The sequence below is a fragment of the Nicotiana tabacum genome, chromosome 4 (assembly GCF_000715075.1).
Source record: "Nicotiana tabacum cultivar K326 chromosome 4, ASM71507v2, whole genome shotgun sequence".
In the NCBI taxonomy this organism is placed as follows: Eukaryota; Viridiplantae; Streptophyta; class Magnoliopsida; order Solanales; family Solanaceae; genus Nicotiana; species Nicotiana tabacum.
In genome coordinates, this window is record NC_134083.1 from 146,908,122 (window position 1) to 146,925,397 (window position 17,276).

A 17,276-nucleotide genomic window follows, 5' to 3' on the forward strand; every position below is an offset into this window, starting at 1 on the left:
CTATGTGGATTATAATTAGGCAAGATGATTAAATAAACAAAGAGAATAAAGGGTCAAAGAGTTTTATTATAACACAATGAGAATTGGTACAAATCTTAAGGACTACAAGGATACAACTATAACGGTCTATATTAGATGACTAAGTGTATAAAGAGAAAGGGGGGTCCTAAGTTTTTAGCCTAAAGGATTACCCCGTTTAACATAAATAATACTTCGCAACTTCTTTTAGATAGGAGTTGCTCATATTATTCAGCAGGCATAGACTATTATCTCCTGCTACCCGATTACTATGTTGAAGTTGTTTACTTAGAGAGTTCTAATTCAATTCCAGGCCGCGTCCTATGCGTGCACTACCCGTCCCATGCCTATGGTCCAGGAGGCGTTGGACCTCTATTTGGGTGATTCTAGACTTTACTTAGGCTGCTCAAAATGATAAAACTAAGCGACATTCAAAACAAATAGGACTTCACTTAAGGGCAGTTAAAGGCTCAAGTTAGCCTCCACACTTAGACAACAAATGCACGCAAACAGATTTCCAAGTTAGGCACCAGACAGTTTCAGAATTGAGGCAAATTGAAGTCATTAAGCTCTATAGACATGGTTTCTAAACAACTACTCAGTTAATGAGTATATGGTACTATTATGCCGTTTATTGAGATTACAGATTATAAATTATTAAAACCTATACACATGGTCTCTAAGTGATTTATGCAATAGAGGGAATGAAAACCATTGGGAATACTCAGAATTACTCGTGTTTGATCCTATTGGCATGCTTTCTAAGCAAGTAGCAGTATTTTATAGCTAGGTTATAATAGTTGGCAGATGAAAACTGATTTTGTAACACTTCGTCCCTATAGGCATGTTTTTCTAGGCGAGCGATAGATATAACAGTAGCTGATGAATCAATTAAGAACCTATGGACATGATATCTAGATGAGGACCAGTAGAGCATAAGCTAGTATAATCCTATAGGCATGGTATCTAATGAACATGTTGTCGTTATGCAAATTCAAGGATGGTTATTGGCATTTGTTTCCTATAGGCATGTTCTCTAGTGATACATAGTAGTGGACATGGGAATAAATAGAGTATTTAAGCTCATGCTTTGATAGTAAACAAGTTGTGCGAGTGTGTGATTCCCCTAATGGCATGATTTCTACTAGTGTACATGGAAATTCAAATAGCATATATGGCTGGTTGGATAAAATAACAAGTAAATCATACGAATCCTATAGGCATGTTTTCTACCCTTTCATGCAAACATTAGAATATACCGTTTCTCTAATTTCACTAACACCCCAATTATTTATTACAAAATTATTACAGTCCAGATGAGGAATATAAGTACAAATATTACACAAGAAATTATAGTAGGCCTACAACATGCCTAAAGGAGATACCCAGTATTGCCTGGGCCTTCAACAAACTCCTTTTTCGAAAATAGCATGCCCGGATCCAAATAGGGGACTATGCCCATCAGCACAGTCCAAAAGTCATAGAGGAACTCAAGCCAAACCAAACAGTCACAAATTGCCCATATGACCCAAATGTTTAATTACACAGAAATCACCTACACAACCAGCTAAGGGTTTTGGTCAATAGAGAGAGTTTTGGTGGCCTTGGCTTTCAGCCAGCCAAGGATGATAGATTCAGAATAGAGTAGGTAACAAATGTGAGTGAGATGACAGAGATCAAGTGATAGAATTTGAAGAGGTGCACTTATATTTTAGAAGCAGACATAGCAGGGGTGATTAAACAAAGAACATACAAGCAAAGAGAATCAACAAAAACTCAAAGGACAAGTTGATATCACAAGTTCAAACACTTAGCATATTGGGAAGAAAACATTTTGCAAGAAGCAGGGAAATCAGGTTTTCTGAGACTACAAGATTAACATACAAAGGTGCACAATGCCAAACGAGTCTAAAGTAGAGCACTAACTTAAAGGATTTAAAGCCTAGGGGTCCAAATTATGTTGAATATCCATCATAACACTAGAAAGTAGACATGCCAACTTATATCGCTAAGACAAAACAGTATCAAACATTATAAGGAAACACACGTTAAGATGGCTACTCTAAAGGTCCCAACTAATCACCAGGGGATACAAGATTAGGCAAATCGAAGACATAATGAGTGACAAAATAGCATGTGAGCAGGTCATAGCTAGAGTGAAGGTCATAGATTAGGACACATTATAGATACGAGTCACTCATTACAGGAACCCAGAACAAAGCAGGGAAGCAAACTCATGCCAAACAGTAAATGTAGACATTCAGGTACCAACACATTAGGGTAAACGAACTTAAGAGAGTCCAGATTATTCAAGTTAAGCATAAACATATATCAGAACTAGCAGATTTAGGTAAAATCAAATGCTAAAAAAGTTCAGATCACAAAACGAGTTCAATGCCAACAAGGTTGCATATAGAGATGGTCTAGAAACACATTAGGTCATGAAATTTCAGAGGTATGAATATGCAAATCATGAACACGGGAGAATAAAATTGTGAAAGCTAAGGAACTTACCAGTTATCACTTGACAAATAGACAAACAAGAAAGAACAAACTCCACAATACTCTGAACGTTAGAAAAGAGCAATAGAACCCAGAATCTTAGTGCGTCAGAGTTCCCAAAGGCTTCAAACGAATCCCAGGTAGTGTTCGCACCAAGAAAAGTTGAAAAATCAAATTCCGGTGGCCTTGGCTTTCAGCCGGCCAAGAGCCAAAGTATAGAACAAGAGAATGAGAGAACAATAGAGTGACAACCTTTAGTTTTTAGTGAATCTCGTGAAAAAATAGTTTGTTTCAAAGGGGAATGGGGAGGGATTTATATAGTAGTAAAGATCAACACATAAAATAAGGAAATGCAGTAGATTAAACACAAATAAGGAAAATATGGCATGCAAAAATCAATTAGAATCAGTTTTAGGGTAAATCGAGGAAACCCTAGTTCAGATGAGGAACAAAAATGGTAAAAAGCTCACTGAATAGAAGCCATTGGGTCTGATAGTGAGTGTATCAGGTTAGAAACATAAAGATGATACAGAATCGGAGTCAAACGAACACCAACAACTCAACTTCCATAAATAATCAAGTACCCAGTACTTCTAACGTTCAAAAGATGGTAAGTAACTCCGTGTGTGCAAGAAAAGGAAAGGAATCATGGATGATTTCCATGTAATATCGGATTGGGGCTGGGATTTGAGTGAGGCGGCTAGGGTTTAGGTTTGAGATATGAGAGCATGTGAGGGCGGCTGCGGAAAGGGAATAGTCTCTAGGGTTTTGGGGTAGGGATATAAGGAAAAGGAGTGGAATGTTGTGAGTCGTTGATCGCTTTTGATCAACGGTTGAGATTTGAGGAGAGCTGGGTCGGGTTTTGGACTGGGTAGGCTTATTGGGGTTGCTTGGGGTTGGGCTTGAGGATTGGGCCAGGGGTTTGGGTATGTTTAGTCCGAAAATAGCTTAAACAATTGGGCCAGCTTTTTAAATAAGAGATTAAAGGGGAAATAATTTAATAAAATAGTTAAATAAATATATAAAAATATTATTTATGCAAATTAATACCTTAAAACAATAGTAGAAGATTATAAAAAATATAAAATATTATTTTGACCTTGAATAAAATGACAAATGCAATAAAGTTGTAAAATATAGGCTATTATTGCAAGGTTGTGCAAATAGCCTAAAATACTAGTGTAAAAAATGAAGTAAAAATATTTAAAACAATGTATTATGGATGCAAATAATAATTTTAGATGATTAAGTCATCACAAAATGATTTGAAGGAATAATTAATAAATATTCAAATAATTTAAATATAAGAAAATCAATTTTAAAGCTCTAAATATTATGAAAAATTATAGAAAATGCTTGTATAGATTTTGTAAACTAAATAATAATGGGAAATGATATTTTGAAAGTATATATACTGTTTGAGAAAATATGAGGGCAAAATTGGGTATCGACAATCACAACGCATGTTTCGACCCGAGCTAGTACCACAAATCGAAGTCGAAGTCAACAAGCTCATCAAAGCGGGATTTATTTGAGAGGTGAAGTACCCATCATGCATATTGAAGATTGTACTTTTTAAGAAGAAGAATGGTCAAATACGTGTTTGTGTTGACTTTCGAGATCTAAACAAGGCATGTCCGAAAGTTGACTTTCCGCTACCAATTATTGAACTCATGGTTGATGCTAGAACAGGGCATGAAACTATGTCATTCATGGATGGGTCCTCCAGATACAATCAAATCAGAATGTCTCCAAAAGATGAAGAGTGTACTACTTTTCGAACTCCAAAAGGGATATACTGCTACAAAGTGATGCCCTTCGGTCTGAAGAATGCTGGTGCTACCTACCAACATGCAATGCAAAACATCTTTGACGACATGCTTCACAAGAGGGTTGAATGCTTCATCGATGATTTGGTGGTGAAGACTAAGAGTAGGCGTTACCATCTTGAAGACCTTTAAATTGTTTTTGAAAGGTTAAGAAAATTCGACGTGAAGATGAATCCACTCAAATGTGCATTTGGAGTTACCTCAGGAAAGTTTCTTGGCTTCATTATGCGTCATCGTGGAATTGAAGTTGACCTCGAAAGATTGACGCCATTTAGAAAATGCCCGAGCCGAAGAACTTGAGGGAGCTTCGAAGTCTCCAAGGAAACTTACCATTCATCCGGAGGTTCGTCGCTAATTTGGCCGGACGGTGTCAACCCTTCAATCATCTATCGAGGAAGGATATCCCTTTTCATTAGAATCAGTCGTGTCAAAACGCTTTTGAAAGCATCAAAAGATACTTGCTGAATCCACCTATGTTAGGGGTGCCAATGCTTGGGAAGCCATTGATATTCTACATCGTGGCACAGGAACGTTCACTTGGGGCACTACTTGCTCAAGAGAATGAGGAAGGAAAGGAACAAGCCTTGTACTACCATAGTCAAACTCTGATAGGAGCTGAGTTAAACTATACACCTGTTGAAAAAATATGCTTAGTGTTACTTTATGCGATAAATAAGCTAAGGCATTATTTTGAAGCATACATCATCAAACTCATCTCTCGAGCAGATCCCGTGAAGTTCGTGATGACTCGACCTGTTCTTTCTGGACGCCTAGCAAGATGGTCCATATTGTTTAACCAATATTAGATAACATACACACCTCAAAAGCTAGTGAAAGGACAAGCACTAGCCAATTTTCTAGTTGATCACCCTCTTCAGGCAGAATGGGAGCTTCCGTATGTGTTTCCAGATGAAGACATTTTGTTCATTGAAGAATTACCATCATGGAAAATGTTCTTTGATGGATATGCACGTCATAATGGTGCGGGGGCAGGTGTTTTGTTGATCTCTCCAGAAAGACAAGTCTTGCCATTCTCCTTTGTTTTAGGTGAAACATGCTCCAACAATGCTGCATAGTACCAAGCTTTGATCGTCGGTCTCGAAATGGCATTAGACATGAAGATTCTACAGTTGGAGATCTACGACGACTCTTAACTAATCATCAACCAACTTTTGGGGAGATACGAGGTAAAGAAGGAAGATCTCTTGCCATACCATAAATATTCTTCTGGTTTACTTGAAAAATTTGACCAAGTGTTCTTAAACCACGTCCCAAGAGAAGAAAATCGCAAAGCTAATGCTTTGACTAACTTGGCCACGACGATGGAACTTGGAGAGAATCAGTCAACAAAGGTATATGTGTGTCATCCATGGGTTGTTCCTAGACTTCTTGATCTTCAAATCAATGAAAGCCATCATACGTCTATTCGAGTGATTGAAGAAGAATATTGGAGGCAACCACTGATAGAGTACCTTGAACATGGAAAGTTACCTGAGGATTCGCGACAAAGAACATACATCAAGCGAAGAGCACCGCGATTCATCTTTTATAAGGGGACATTGTTTCGCCGCTCTTTTAAAGGACTATTCTTGCGATGTCTTGACAAAGAAGAAGCCCGCCAAGTGATGGAGGAAGCACAGTGTGGCTCATGTGGAGCACACCAATCTGGTCCTAAGCTCCATTTTCGCATCAAGAGGATGGGCTACTACTGGACGACAATGGTGAACGATTGCATGGAGCATGCCAAAAGATGATAAGCGTGTCAATTTCATGCAAACTACATCCACAACCTCCAGAGCCTCTTCATCCAACTGTAGCTTTGTGGCCATTTGATGCGTGGGGACTTGACGTTGTTGGACCACTACCAAAGTCATCAAAGAGACAGATGTATATATTGGCTGCCACAAACTACTTCTCTAGATGGGCTGAAGTTGTTCCACTCAAGGAAGTGAAAAAGGAAACTGTTGCCGATTTTATCAAGTCAAATATATTTTTTAGGTACGATATACCAAGATACATAATCACTGATAATGGAACACTATTTGACAACAAGCTCGTAAGGAGTCTATGCGAGAAGTTTGATTTTAAGCAACATAAGTCTTCAATGTATTATGCACCAATGGCCTTGCTGAAGCTTTTAACAAGACGTTGGGTAACCTTTTGAAGAAAGTTATTGCAAAGAATAAGAGGGACTGGCATGAGAAAATTGGTGACGCTTTGTGGGCATACCGTACAACCTTCAGAACTGCTATACAATCAACTCCTTACTCTTTGGTGTATGGCGTAGAAGCAGTCCTTCCACTGGAGCAACAAATTCCATCATTGTGGATCGCAATCCAAGAAGGACTCACGTTCGAAGAGAATGCTCAACTTCGCCTAGCAGAGTTAGAGGCATTAGATGAGAAAAGATTGGAGGCGCAACAAAAATTAGAGTGCTATCAAGCTCGACTAGCTAGAGCCTTTAACAAGAAAGTGCGATCACGATCATTCCAAGTGGGAGACTTGGTCCTAGCTGTTCGAAGACCCATAATTCTCAGCAAATGCATAGGCGACAAGTTTACTTCAAAATAAGATGGGCAATATGTAGTGAAAGAAGCATATTCAAGTGGCAGATATAAAATCGTTGATAAGAATGGTCTCATAATTGGTCCAATCAACGGCAAATTTTTGAAGCAATATATACTTCCCATGAAAGTCACCTACGCTCCTTGACGCATGAGCCTAAACTGCACGTTGCTATACTCCTGGCCCGCATGAGTCTAAACTGTGTACGACAACAAAAAATGAATCTGCAAGGTTGAAAACCTCAAAAAAGGTGGCCTAGGCAAAAATCAAGACCAAATTAAAAAAAAATCCCGCTAGGTTGAAAACCTCATGAGAGGCGGCCTAAGAAAAAATTAGGATAAAAAAATAAAAAACAAACTCATCCCTCTGAACTACGTTATGACTTGATCCTCTTCACCGAGGTACGTAGGTAGCTTAGAGTTTCATTCTAAGTTCAGCCGCATGAGTTATAAACAAAAAAGAGTTGACGTCATGGTATCATCATATTAATTCTTTCAAATGTAGAGGCATATGTACAACAACAACAATAACCCAGTATAATCCCACTAGTGGGGTCTGGGGAGGGTAGTGTGTACGCAGACCTTACTCTTACCCTGGGGTAGAGAGGCTGTTTTTAAATGACCTTCGGCATCCTTCCCTCCAAGAACTCCCCACCTTGCTCTTGGGGTGACTCGAACTCACAACCTCTTGGTTGGAAGTGGAGGGTGCTTACCATCAGAGCAACCCACCTTGTCTAAATTTGTGATGATAGCCAAAGTCATTACATGCGAAGCTGTAGAATCAAATTTTAAAATATTTGTTAAGATAGCTAATAATGAATTGAGCCTCCATCTTCGACATGATTATATTTCTTGATGTCCAAATTTTATAGGATCAAACCGTTGGTGATTCCGACGCTCCTAGTTCAAGATACAATTTTTCTTGACCGAAAGTACGCAAGCTAGAAAGTTCCCTGCATTTAGGTCAAATTGAAAAAAAAAATTCTGTTGATAGCCTAAAAAATGTTATGCCATGAAATTTATATATTTACAGGTATCTGAGTTTATTTTCTAACGGCGCAAATGGATCTCCATTTGGAGATTACTAGCCCGAGATATGAATTTTTCCACAAAAGCGCGCAAAGCTGAAGAGCAATTTTGGCAGATAGATGGATCAAATTTAAGAAATTGCTGGGGCGAATCTGGAAGGAATCCTTCCATGATATCCTGAGAATTTTGTTTTTTCTGAGTATTCTTGCTAATGGCACAGACGAATCATGATTTGGACACTCCTAACTCGAGATATCAATCTTGTGGCGAGACTGTACAATGCTGTAAAGTTAAAATGCTGGACGCGTTTATAAACTTCAAAACAATATTGCGGCTAATCCTCAAGGAATTTGGTGCTGAATTTTTTATATGTTCCAGCCCCTCGAGTATGATTCTTTAGGAAGAAGCGTCTTGTGATTTCATTGCTCCTGCATCAAGAAATAAATATTTTTGCAGAGACGCGCTAGGTGCTTGCTCGCCGAAGTTGGAAAGGCCTACTCCAGTTGTCTTACTCGTCAACCATGTGGTACATGTTGGCTCGCGAATAATGAAATATTGTCTCTCCAAGCCTCCAAGATAAGGGATTTTGTCGCCAAGGTTGAAAGTACACTTCATGTGTCTTTTGCCAAGCCGCAACAAAGAGATGAGAGGTTCGCTAGCAATGCATCTTCTTAGGGATATCAAGATCGCTGAAACTCTGGCAAAATCCTGCAAAAGAAAATATCTTGAAAGTCCTCGGTGCCAATAGCACGACATTTCAGCAACACGACACTTCAACTCCACTCATAAATGTCGATGCAGACGACATGAAACTTTTTGATTTCACATGATTGATTGGTGTCGACGGTGCAAAGCTCAGTTTAGCAGTAAGTATCAATGTTGACGAAAAGATGCTTAATTCGACATAAGGCTTACTGCTATCTTCCTGTAGAGTAGTGTATGCTTTGGTTCCTGCTGGTTGGGTTGGTTAACGACGATAGATGCATTCGGCGCACTAATTGAGACGTTCTGCTTTCGGACCAATGCTTCATAGGCTAATGCTGATTTTGTTTACTGATTCTGCTGCTTTATGAATACTTCTCCACAGCCCCACGAGTAACAAAAAGTTTGATTAACAAAAAGAAGAAAAAGGTTAGCACGAGTAACAAAAAGTTTGATTAAAACTATCAGCATGGAAAGGGAAATTAGAATTAGGGAGCCTCGTTAATCTCTAGGCTCGACCATGAGTTAGGTCGTTGAATATCTGAAACCAGCAGTTCCACAAGCCATGCACAAGCCACAAAGACAATGGCACAGAGCTTTCACTCAGCAACAAGAACCGGTGTCAATGACACGATGCTTCAATGCTGATGGTGAGCATTGTGACGTGCACTTCTTCGTCAAATCTCAATGGATCGTATGCTTCAGGAACCTCTTCCTTACAAAGGAGTGGTGATCATCCACTTCTTCTCATGATGCAGATTGGGGAACTCGCCATGTATATCTTCTCCAAACCTACAAAAAAAGGGAAAAAGAAGTATGTTGCCCGAACAATCCTCTCGATTTCAGCACTTGATTCAAAGATTTATTGCGTCTGGATCAAAAGAGTTGGAGCTTTGAGTTTTATAGATGTTGTATCTCTGTGAGTCTTCTTGCCCAATGGTGTAAGCAACTCTTAGTTCGGATGCTCCTATCTTGAGATATGCATTTTTTTAGCAAGAGCGTACAAAGCTAAAACAATAGAGCCAGCATGTCGGAACTCGTGTTCCAGATTTAGCAAATTATCTGGGAAAACCTAGGGACATCCTCACTGTGATTTCTACATATGTTGTAGCTCTAGAAGTCTAATTTTCACGCCTCAAACATCTTGTGATTTGGACGCTTTTATTTCGAGATACGACTTTATCTCCGAGAGTACGCAGAGCTATGAGATCAACGGGCCAGGCGCATACACCAACTTCAAAAATTAATTCCATACAATCCAGAAAGAAATATGGCTGTTAATTTTTGATATGTTGGATTTATTTGAGTCTAGAATCAATAGAATCAAGCGGCTTGTGATTTGGACTCTCCGATCTCAATATATATATCTTTCGTCGAGAGTGCGCAAAGCTATGAGATCAACACGGGCCAGACTTGTAGATCAACTTCAAAAATTAATTTCAGCTAATACAAAATGTTATTTGTGCTAATTTTTGGATATGTTTCAGTCCTATGAGTGTAGTTTCGGTAGAAATAAGCGGCTAATGATTTGAAGTCTCCTACAGCAAAATATGAATTCTTTTTTGCGAGGGTACAAAGCTAGCTGACTGGTACTGCAATTAAAAAGGCGTGACTAGTATTCTTTCTGTTTTAGAGGAAAAAAATAAAATGAAGAAAGAAGTGAAAGCAGACTATGAGCAGTCGTGTTCAGCGCGAAAGGAACCCTATATTCACGACTCTCAAGGTAAAGGCAATAAAGATTCCTTATATTACATTATTTAGGGTGGTGGAACTTTCCCTATGAAAAAAGAATTCTCTTAAAATAAAAAAGAAAATTCTTGTTTGACTTGAAAATTTTAAATGGTAAATATTCATTAGAAGGTAACTTCTTAGACGTATTTGAATTTAAGTCAAAGTGAAAGAGGGGAAGGCTTCATGCATGAGCCTCACGTGGCTTTGTCATAAGAAATTGATCTGTGATGAAATTGTCACACATTGTTTAATGTGACCATGTTTTGGTTACCATAACTTTGCTATAAAGGTTACTAATAAAGTATCGTTTAAGTACAACATACTTGGCGCCATAAGTTTCTTTCAATTCGATTTAGGCTTCACTGGAGAGTCACGATTGGCCAAAGAATTCAAGTTCTTTATTTATGGGCAAGAAAGAAAGTATTTTTCTCATGGATACATCAAGCCTCGTCTTCGAGTTTCGACTACACTCTGACAAGCCTTGAAGTAGGGGGCATCTGTAGACATATAAAATTTATTGGGTCTAATCCCTATAAAATTTGGATTAAATAATTAATTTGGACTTTATAAATTAAAATTAGTCTATTTTATTATTTTCAAGCCCAAGGTCAATTTTATCTTAAGGCCGAGACTCATGCCATGTGTCAAGTGACATAGCATGTCCAGTCAAACCCAAAGCCAAGATGATGCCACTTGTTAAATAATGTGGCAATCCCAGTACAAAACAGTGACCAATCAAGAATCGCCAAGTGTCTAAAATGACATGTCTTGGCCAATCACAAGCAAGCTTATCACACAACTTGTGTGATAAATTTGGTGACTCACATGAGCCAATCAGAATCAAGCAAGAGAGTTCATATGTAGTTGAATTGTCCATCCTCTACCATTATAAATAGAGGGGTTACATAACTCTTTGAGGACATTCAGAATTGGAGAAGAACATTCCGCAATTGGTGAAGGCATCCACAAACAGAGAGATCAATCATCAAGTGCATAGTTCTTCAACAAAGGAGTGATCAACAGAGTTCTTCTTGGAGATCAACCCGTAACAACAAAGTGTTGCTCGACGTTCTTGGTGATTAAATACATCACAAGAAGGTCTACATCATCCTACATTTGAGAAAGACGTTTCTCAATCCCTCGAATCACGGATAATTTTAGAGAGGAAAATCAAGGGATACATAGAATTGAACTCACAAATATTCATCAATAAAATCTCTTTTTCTTCATATTATTTTTGTTGCAGTTTATTTTTCGTACTATGAAAATTTATTGCGAACAAATTTTGGTACGCTACAATTTGACACCAAATGGGCAATACTCGATCACTAGCTCCTACATTGCACTGGTGGGGTAGCATGAAAGATGGAAGACTGCTAAGTTAATCTGGTGATCACTAGCTCAACCAAAACACAGGTTTGTGCATGGTTTGGTTAGCTGTACAGGGCAGATTGCTCACTAAAGCGAGGCTGAGACACCTTCATATCCCAGTAGCGGATGATACATGCTGCCTCTATGATAGACAAGTTGTGGAGACTCCCATGTACTTATTTGTAGATTGTGACTGGATAGGGAATGTGCGAGAAAGCATCCAGCAATGGATAGGGATTGATGTTTGGCTATAATTGTATATTTTTAGTGCATTACTTACTTTATATTTTGGGGCTTTAATGCTAAATTATACTATATTTGTGCTTAATTAAGTCTATTTTATGTGTAGATACGTTGAAAACGAAATTGGGAGCAAAGTAGAGATTTTATGTGTATTTTATGTAATACAAGAATGACTCATGATTATTTGATGATGGAAAATATTATAATGAGATAATGAAACAATGATTGAAGACAAATGAGTGAAGACAAATCAAAAGAATACAAAAGTAAATTGCAAAAGAGGAAAACAAAAACGTGAAAGAAGGGAAAGTTAGGCAAAGCAAATCAAAAATAAGAATTGAAACAAAAGTTACGCAGAACATATGCAAAATGAGAAACGAAGCAGCAAAGCACGCGACACGAGGGATTCATCTCGCGTGAGAGCTTGCGACGCCAGTGCTGTAGCGAGTGTGTTCTGGATTTTTAAAGCCTATTTTATCTCCTATTTGGTTTTGGGCTTTGTTATTTCATCTAAGTCTTTTTCCTACATATATAATTAAATACCATTTTTAGAGGGGGACCGACTTTGGACAGACTTTAGACGAAGGGAGAGCGCGGAGCCACCGTAGAGGTCGGAATTCATCAGATTCCATCTTTCTTTCATCAAACTTAGTAATCTTTACTATTTCTTGATGATTTGTTATTTTGCTACCATGTCTATGTGGATCTAAACTTCACGTTCTAGGGTTGTGGTTGTCATGAATATTGAAGTTTATTAATTATATTACCGTTAATTCGAGTTATCATCTTTGGTTGTTTCTCTAATTATGTGTATAATTGCTTAATTGTTTGGCCAGCAGTTGAGTTCTATTTACTATCTATGCTATACTTGAAAAAGCCGTGTTTAGATTAGAGTAGAATTAGAGAGAGCTTGTTTCTGAACCCGTGGCTCGGGAAAGATTTTGCGATTAGGATAGGAATATACCTGACAATCTTGCTTAGTTGAATACCGTATTATATTCGTTTATGATAGATTCAAGACCATATGAATATAGAGTTGATATATTATGGATAGACGGATAGTATTGTGAGAACATGCTATTTATATTAAACGATCCGGTCAACTAGCAATCATAGATAATTTGGATTAACATCTATAATTACGAACTCAATAGGATTGATAAACCGACCACAACCTTGGAATCTATATCTCCCTTGGTTACGTGTTTGAATTTTGCAATAGTAGTTATAATAGAAAAGTTAAATTTTTGATCATCTTGGACAGTAAATTGATTTCAGTTTGCTTAGTTAACGGTTAATCTAAGTCTATGTGGGTTCGACATCCGACTTTTGAGTCACTTTATTACTTGACGGCCACGTATACTTGCGTGTACTTGGGGAACCAACAAGTTTTTGGCACCGTTGCCGGGGACTTAGTTATTGATTGTTTATCTAAGTTAAGCTTTTAATTGATTTTTGTCACATTTTTAATTTTCTTATTTAGTTAGTATTTTTTTCTTTTACTTACTTTCACATGGAATCTTGAAATGTAAATTGTTCGCTTGATGGTTATTCTTATTTTGATGATCATTGTCCATATTGTGGAGGACCCCACTGGTGGAAAAATTATCATAATATCCCCGGAAGTGAGTTGTGCGCACAATCTCAATCCTTTGAGTGGAATATTTGTAATATGTGTGGTGGTCAAGGTGACCATTGGGATGACTGTTCTAATTTTTTTTATCCTTCTTCGAGCCCTAATTATTACGTTTCTGATAATTTTTGTGAGTTTGATAGGAACAAAGTAGAGAATATAGAATATGATGCTCATATAATGGATATGATGAGGGAAATAATGGAGGAAACTCAATTTTTAAGGGAGCAAACTCATGAACATCGAAAAGAGATGGAAAATCTCAAGGCAATAAATAAGAGAATGTAGGCCAAAATAGAAAAATGGGTTGAAACATTCAATGATCAACAAGCTGCAGCCTTAGTTGATAGTCAGGAAGAGCTTCAAATTCGAGAAGAGAGTGAGTTCCAACAAGAGAAAAATTTCAAAGAAGAGGAGATTTTGAGCCAAACTTGGCTAATGGAACAAGCTGAGCGATTAGAAATATATGAAGCTCAACGTGAGAAAATTACAGATGGGATAAGAGACTTAATAAAAGGGAGAGCTGAACTGGGACAAGAGATCGAAAAATTTGGTACTGCTATTCACGACTTTGGAGCTCAATTGATTGCAAAGGTTGATACGTCTAACGCCCAACAAAAATAGTTCTGAGTTGTGTGAAACTGAAAAGGAGCTTATAGGCCAAATTGAGGAGCTAAAAGCGGAGAGTCAATCATGTGACCGTACTTTTATTAATGATGTCCATGTTGAGGGAAGCACTCTAGAGTCATGTGAGGAAGTAGATAATATTATATGTGAAGACTCTAGTCTGTGTACATATGAGGATGTAAAGAGTGATGCAATTCTAGATTTGGGGCGTACTGGACCTCATTCCATGTATTTTTCAACATTGTGTTTGGATGATGACATGGAAATCAAGTCATCTGAGCCTTTGGAGGAGCCAATGGACGAGGAACGGGGTGCCTATGTTCTTGAATGTGTTGTGCCAAAAAGTAAAAATTACATTCCTCATCTAAAGGCCAAGAAGTGTAGAGTGGAAAATTTAATGCTTGGCCTAGTTTTCTTTGAAGCCCCACCGAAGGAGCATAGCCACGGATTGGATACCCTATTGGGGGCTCAATTCATAAGTTCGAGGTGGAGGCAAAAAGTGGTTCAAGTCGTGTCGCGACGTTAAATCAGGTGCTTGTTGGGAGACAACCCAACTTTACTGCTTTCTTTTATTTTTATTTTTATTTTTATCTTATTATTGTTGTAGTGTCTGTTTTTATTTTGTAGGATTATAAGCATAGGAGGCAAAGCCATTGGAAGAGTGTAAAAGCGAGCTAGAGGGTGAGAACTAAGTGGGGGGTGACCACACAAAGGACCATGCCCGGGGAAGTCTGAGCACCCGTGAGCCGCTATTGCTTCGGCCTTTGGCTTTTCAGGGAGTTTCTTATCCACCTTCGTTATTATTTTGCTTTATTTATGCATTGAGGACACTGCACTCCTTTAAGTGTGAGGTGAGAGAATTTCTCTAGATAATTAGTAGTAGTATGTTAGAAAATATTAACTTCTTATTTTGATTTTACCTTCTTATTTTTGTTTTCGTAGTTGTGTAGTATGTTAGTAGCTTAATTTATTTATTTTTAAATGTGGAAAATAAGAAGAAGAAAAAATTCGAAAAAGGTAGAAAAATTGGACTTTTCCCGATGATGGATCTCCTAGACAGTTTTCTTGAGGGATTAAAGTCTAAACAAAAATCCAAAAATATGTCTTTTAGCTTTCTTTAGGTAGTAATAATCCCCAGTGATTTTTCTTTGTGCCTCAGTTCTTTTTCATGGGATGTAGTTTGAACAGGGTAGTAGTTTTTCCTTTTATTTTTTATTTATTTTTAGAGTAGATTAGAAATTAGGGAATAAATGGACGAAAAAAGATAAGATTCCTAGGCGCCCTTGACTTGTTTGATAGTAGCATATTTAGGTTTTGGCATGCATAGTATCTTCCCTATATGCTAAAATTGCTTATGATGCCTTGGTCATTTGGATAGCATGTTTTGTGACGCCTACGTCTTATTTTCTTGACTTAATATGTTCACTTTGTGCTTAATGCTTAACATCTCGTGGCTCCGTGAATACTTGCATTAGTTTGAGAGTCGGAATGAAATCGTCCTTAGTGAGTTATGTGCCATGTGAGGTGAGATTTTTGTATAGTCCATGTTATTGTGCTTGTGTCTAGAACTTGCCCGGTATGTGAATCGAAGCGAAATTTTAGGTGATACTCGGTTTGAAAAATAATTTTAGGCTATCTTTGTTCTTTTTGAGTTTAATGCTTATCATAAATAAAATATATCCCTAGTTAACCATTTTGAGCTTATAGACTTTTATTTGGCATCCACATTACAAGCCTAAACCTCTTTTGTTCTAAATTGATATTATTTTGATCATTTTACCTCTTAAAGCACTTTAAGTGTGAGATGAGCGCTAAAAGAAGTAAGAAGGGACTAAGTGTGGGGTGACTTTTGAGTAGAACCAATGAAAGAAAGGAGGGTGCACTTATTTTGTAAAATAATACCCCATTAGCGAAAATTGATAAAGAAAAAAAAAAAGAAAAATCTGAAAAAAGAAAAAGAAAAAAATAGCAGATGAATTGATATTTTGTTCTTGCTAGTGGGAATGAATTAAAGTAGTGCTTAAATAAAGAGGGAACATTGTTAGGGATGATTTTAGTTGTGAAATTAAAATTGCGATTGAAGAATTTGCGCTTACAGTTGATTATGTGATGTGTTAAAGTGCTTAGGAGGGTTAGCCAGTATTCCTAAAATATATCCTACCCGTCCCTTAGCCCATATTATAACCATAAAAAGTTCTAATTGATTTTAGATCGATTAAGCCTACATTAGTAGAGATTTATATTATGGACAAGCCTATGGTACCAATTGCATGCATGTGACTTCTTTTGTGAGAGTGAGAGATTTTCTTTGATATATATGAGTCCTTAAAATATATTTGAGCATTTGATTTGAATGTATGATTTTAACTTACTCTCCTGTTCTTGTTGTGAGGGCACATGGTATCACGAGGGATAGGTAACGTTATTAGACTTCTCTCTATGATGTTGGATGTTCAAGCCATGAGTGCACTGTGAAATTGAGTTGGTTTTTGAGGCTAGGATTTTTATGAGCATGTTGTCTTTGTTTGCATATTTTTGAAGTATGGCATAAGAAAACGGAAGTGTATATAATTGCATATGCTAAGGTTTAATTGTTGCTATTTGTTGCTATCAACCATGGTCATTGGTGTAGTGTGCCTCAATTGTGTAAAAACAAAGTGCTCAAGGATAGTGTGAATTGTTGGTTGACTCGAGGACGAGCAACGTTTAAGTATGGGATAGTGATGTTTGGCTATAATTATATATTTTTAGTGTATTACTTACCTTATATTTTGGGGTTTTAATACTAAATTATACTATATTTGTGCTTAATTGAGTTTATTTTATGTGTAGGTACGTTGAATATGAAATTGGAAGCAAAGTAGAAATTTTATATATATTTTATGCACTACGAGAATGGCTCGTGATTATTTGACGATGGAAAATATTATAATGAGATAATGAAACAATGAGTGAAGACAAATCAAAAGAATACAAAAGTCAATTGCAAAAGAGGAAAACAAAAACGTGAAAGAAGGGAAAGTTAGG

At 37.4% G+C, this 17,276-nt stretch overlaps 2 protein-coding genes across 2 annotated transcripts; both read left to right on the top strand.

Annotated features, from left to right (window-relative positions):
- The first annotated feature begins 5,671 nt into the window (after positions 1 to 5,671).
- LOC142180167 (uncharacterized) lies at positions 5,672 to 6,103 on the top strand. Its single transcript, XM_075251108.1, has one exon. It carries the CDS (start codon positions 5,672 to 5,674, stop codon positions 6,101 to 6,103), a length of 432 nt encoding a protein of 143 aa, XP_075107209.1.
- On the top strand, positions 6,100 to 6,920 carry LOC142180168 (uncharacterized). The gene is made up of 2 exons (XM_075251109.1): positions 6,100 to 6,405; positions 6,516 to 6,920. Exons 1-2 carry the CDS (start codon positions 6,100 to 6,102, stop codon positions 6,918 to 6,920), a joined length of 711 nt encoding a protein of 236 aa, XP_075107210.1.
- Positions 6,921 to 17,276: the final 10,356 nt, after the last annotated feature.

Excerpts from the sequence above, each read along its gene's own strand:
- LOC142180167 (XM_075251108.1), top strand. The coding sequence starts at position 5,672 with ATGGAACTTGGAGAGAATCAGTCAACAAAGGTATATGTGTGTCATCCA.
- LOC142180168 (XM_075251109.1), top strand. The coding sequence starts at position 6,100 with ATGATAAGCGTGTCAATTTCATGCAAACTACATCCACAACCTCCAGAG. Across the intron at positions 6,406-6,515 it reads CACTATTTGACAACAAGCTC|AAAGTTATTGCAAAGAATAA; the intron begins GTAAGGAGTCTA and ends AACCTTTTGAAG.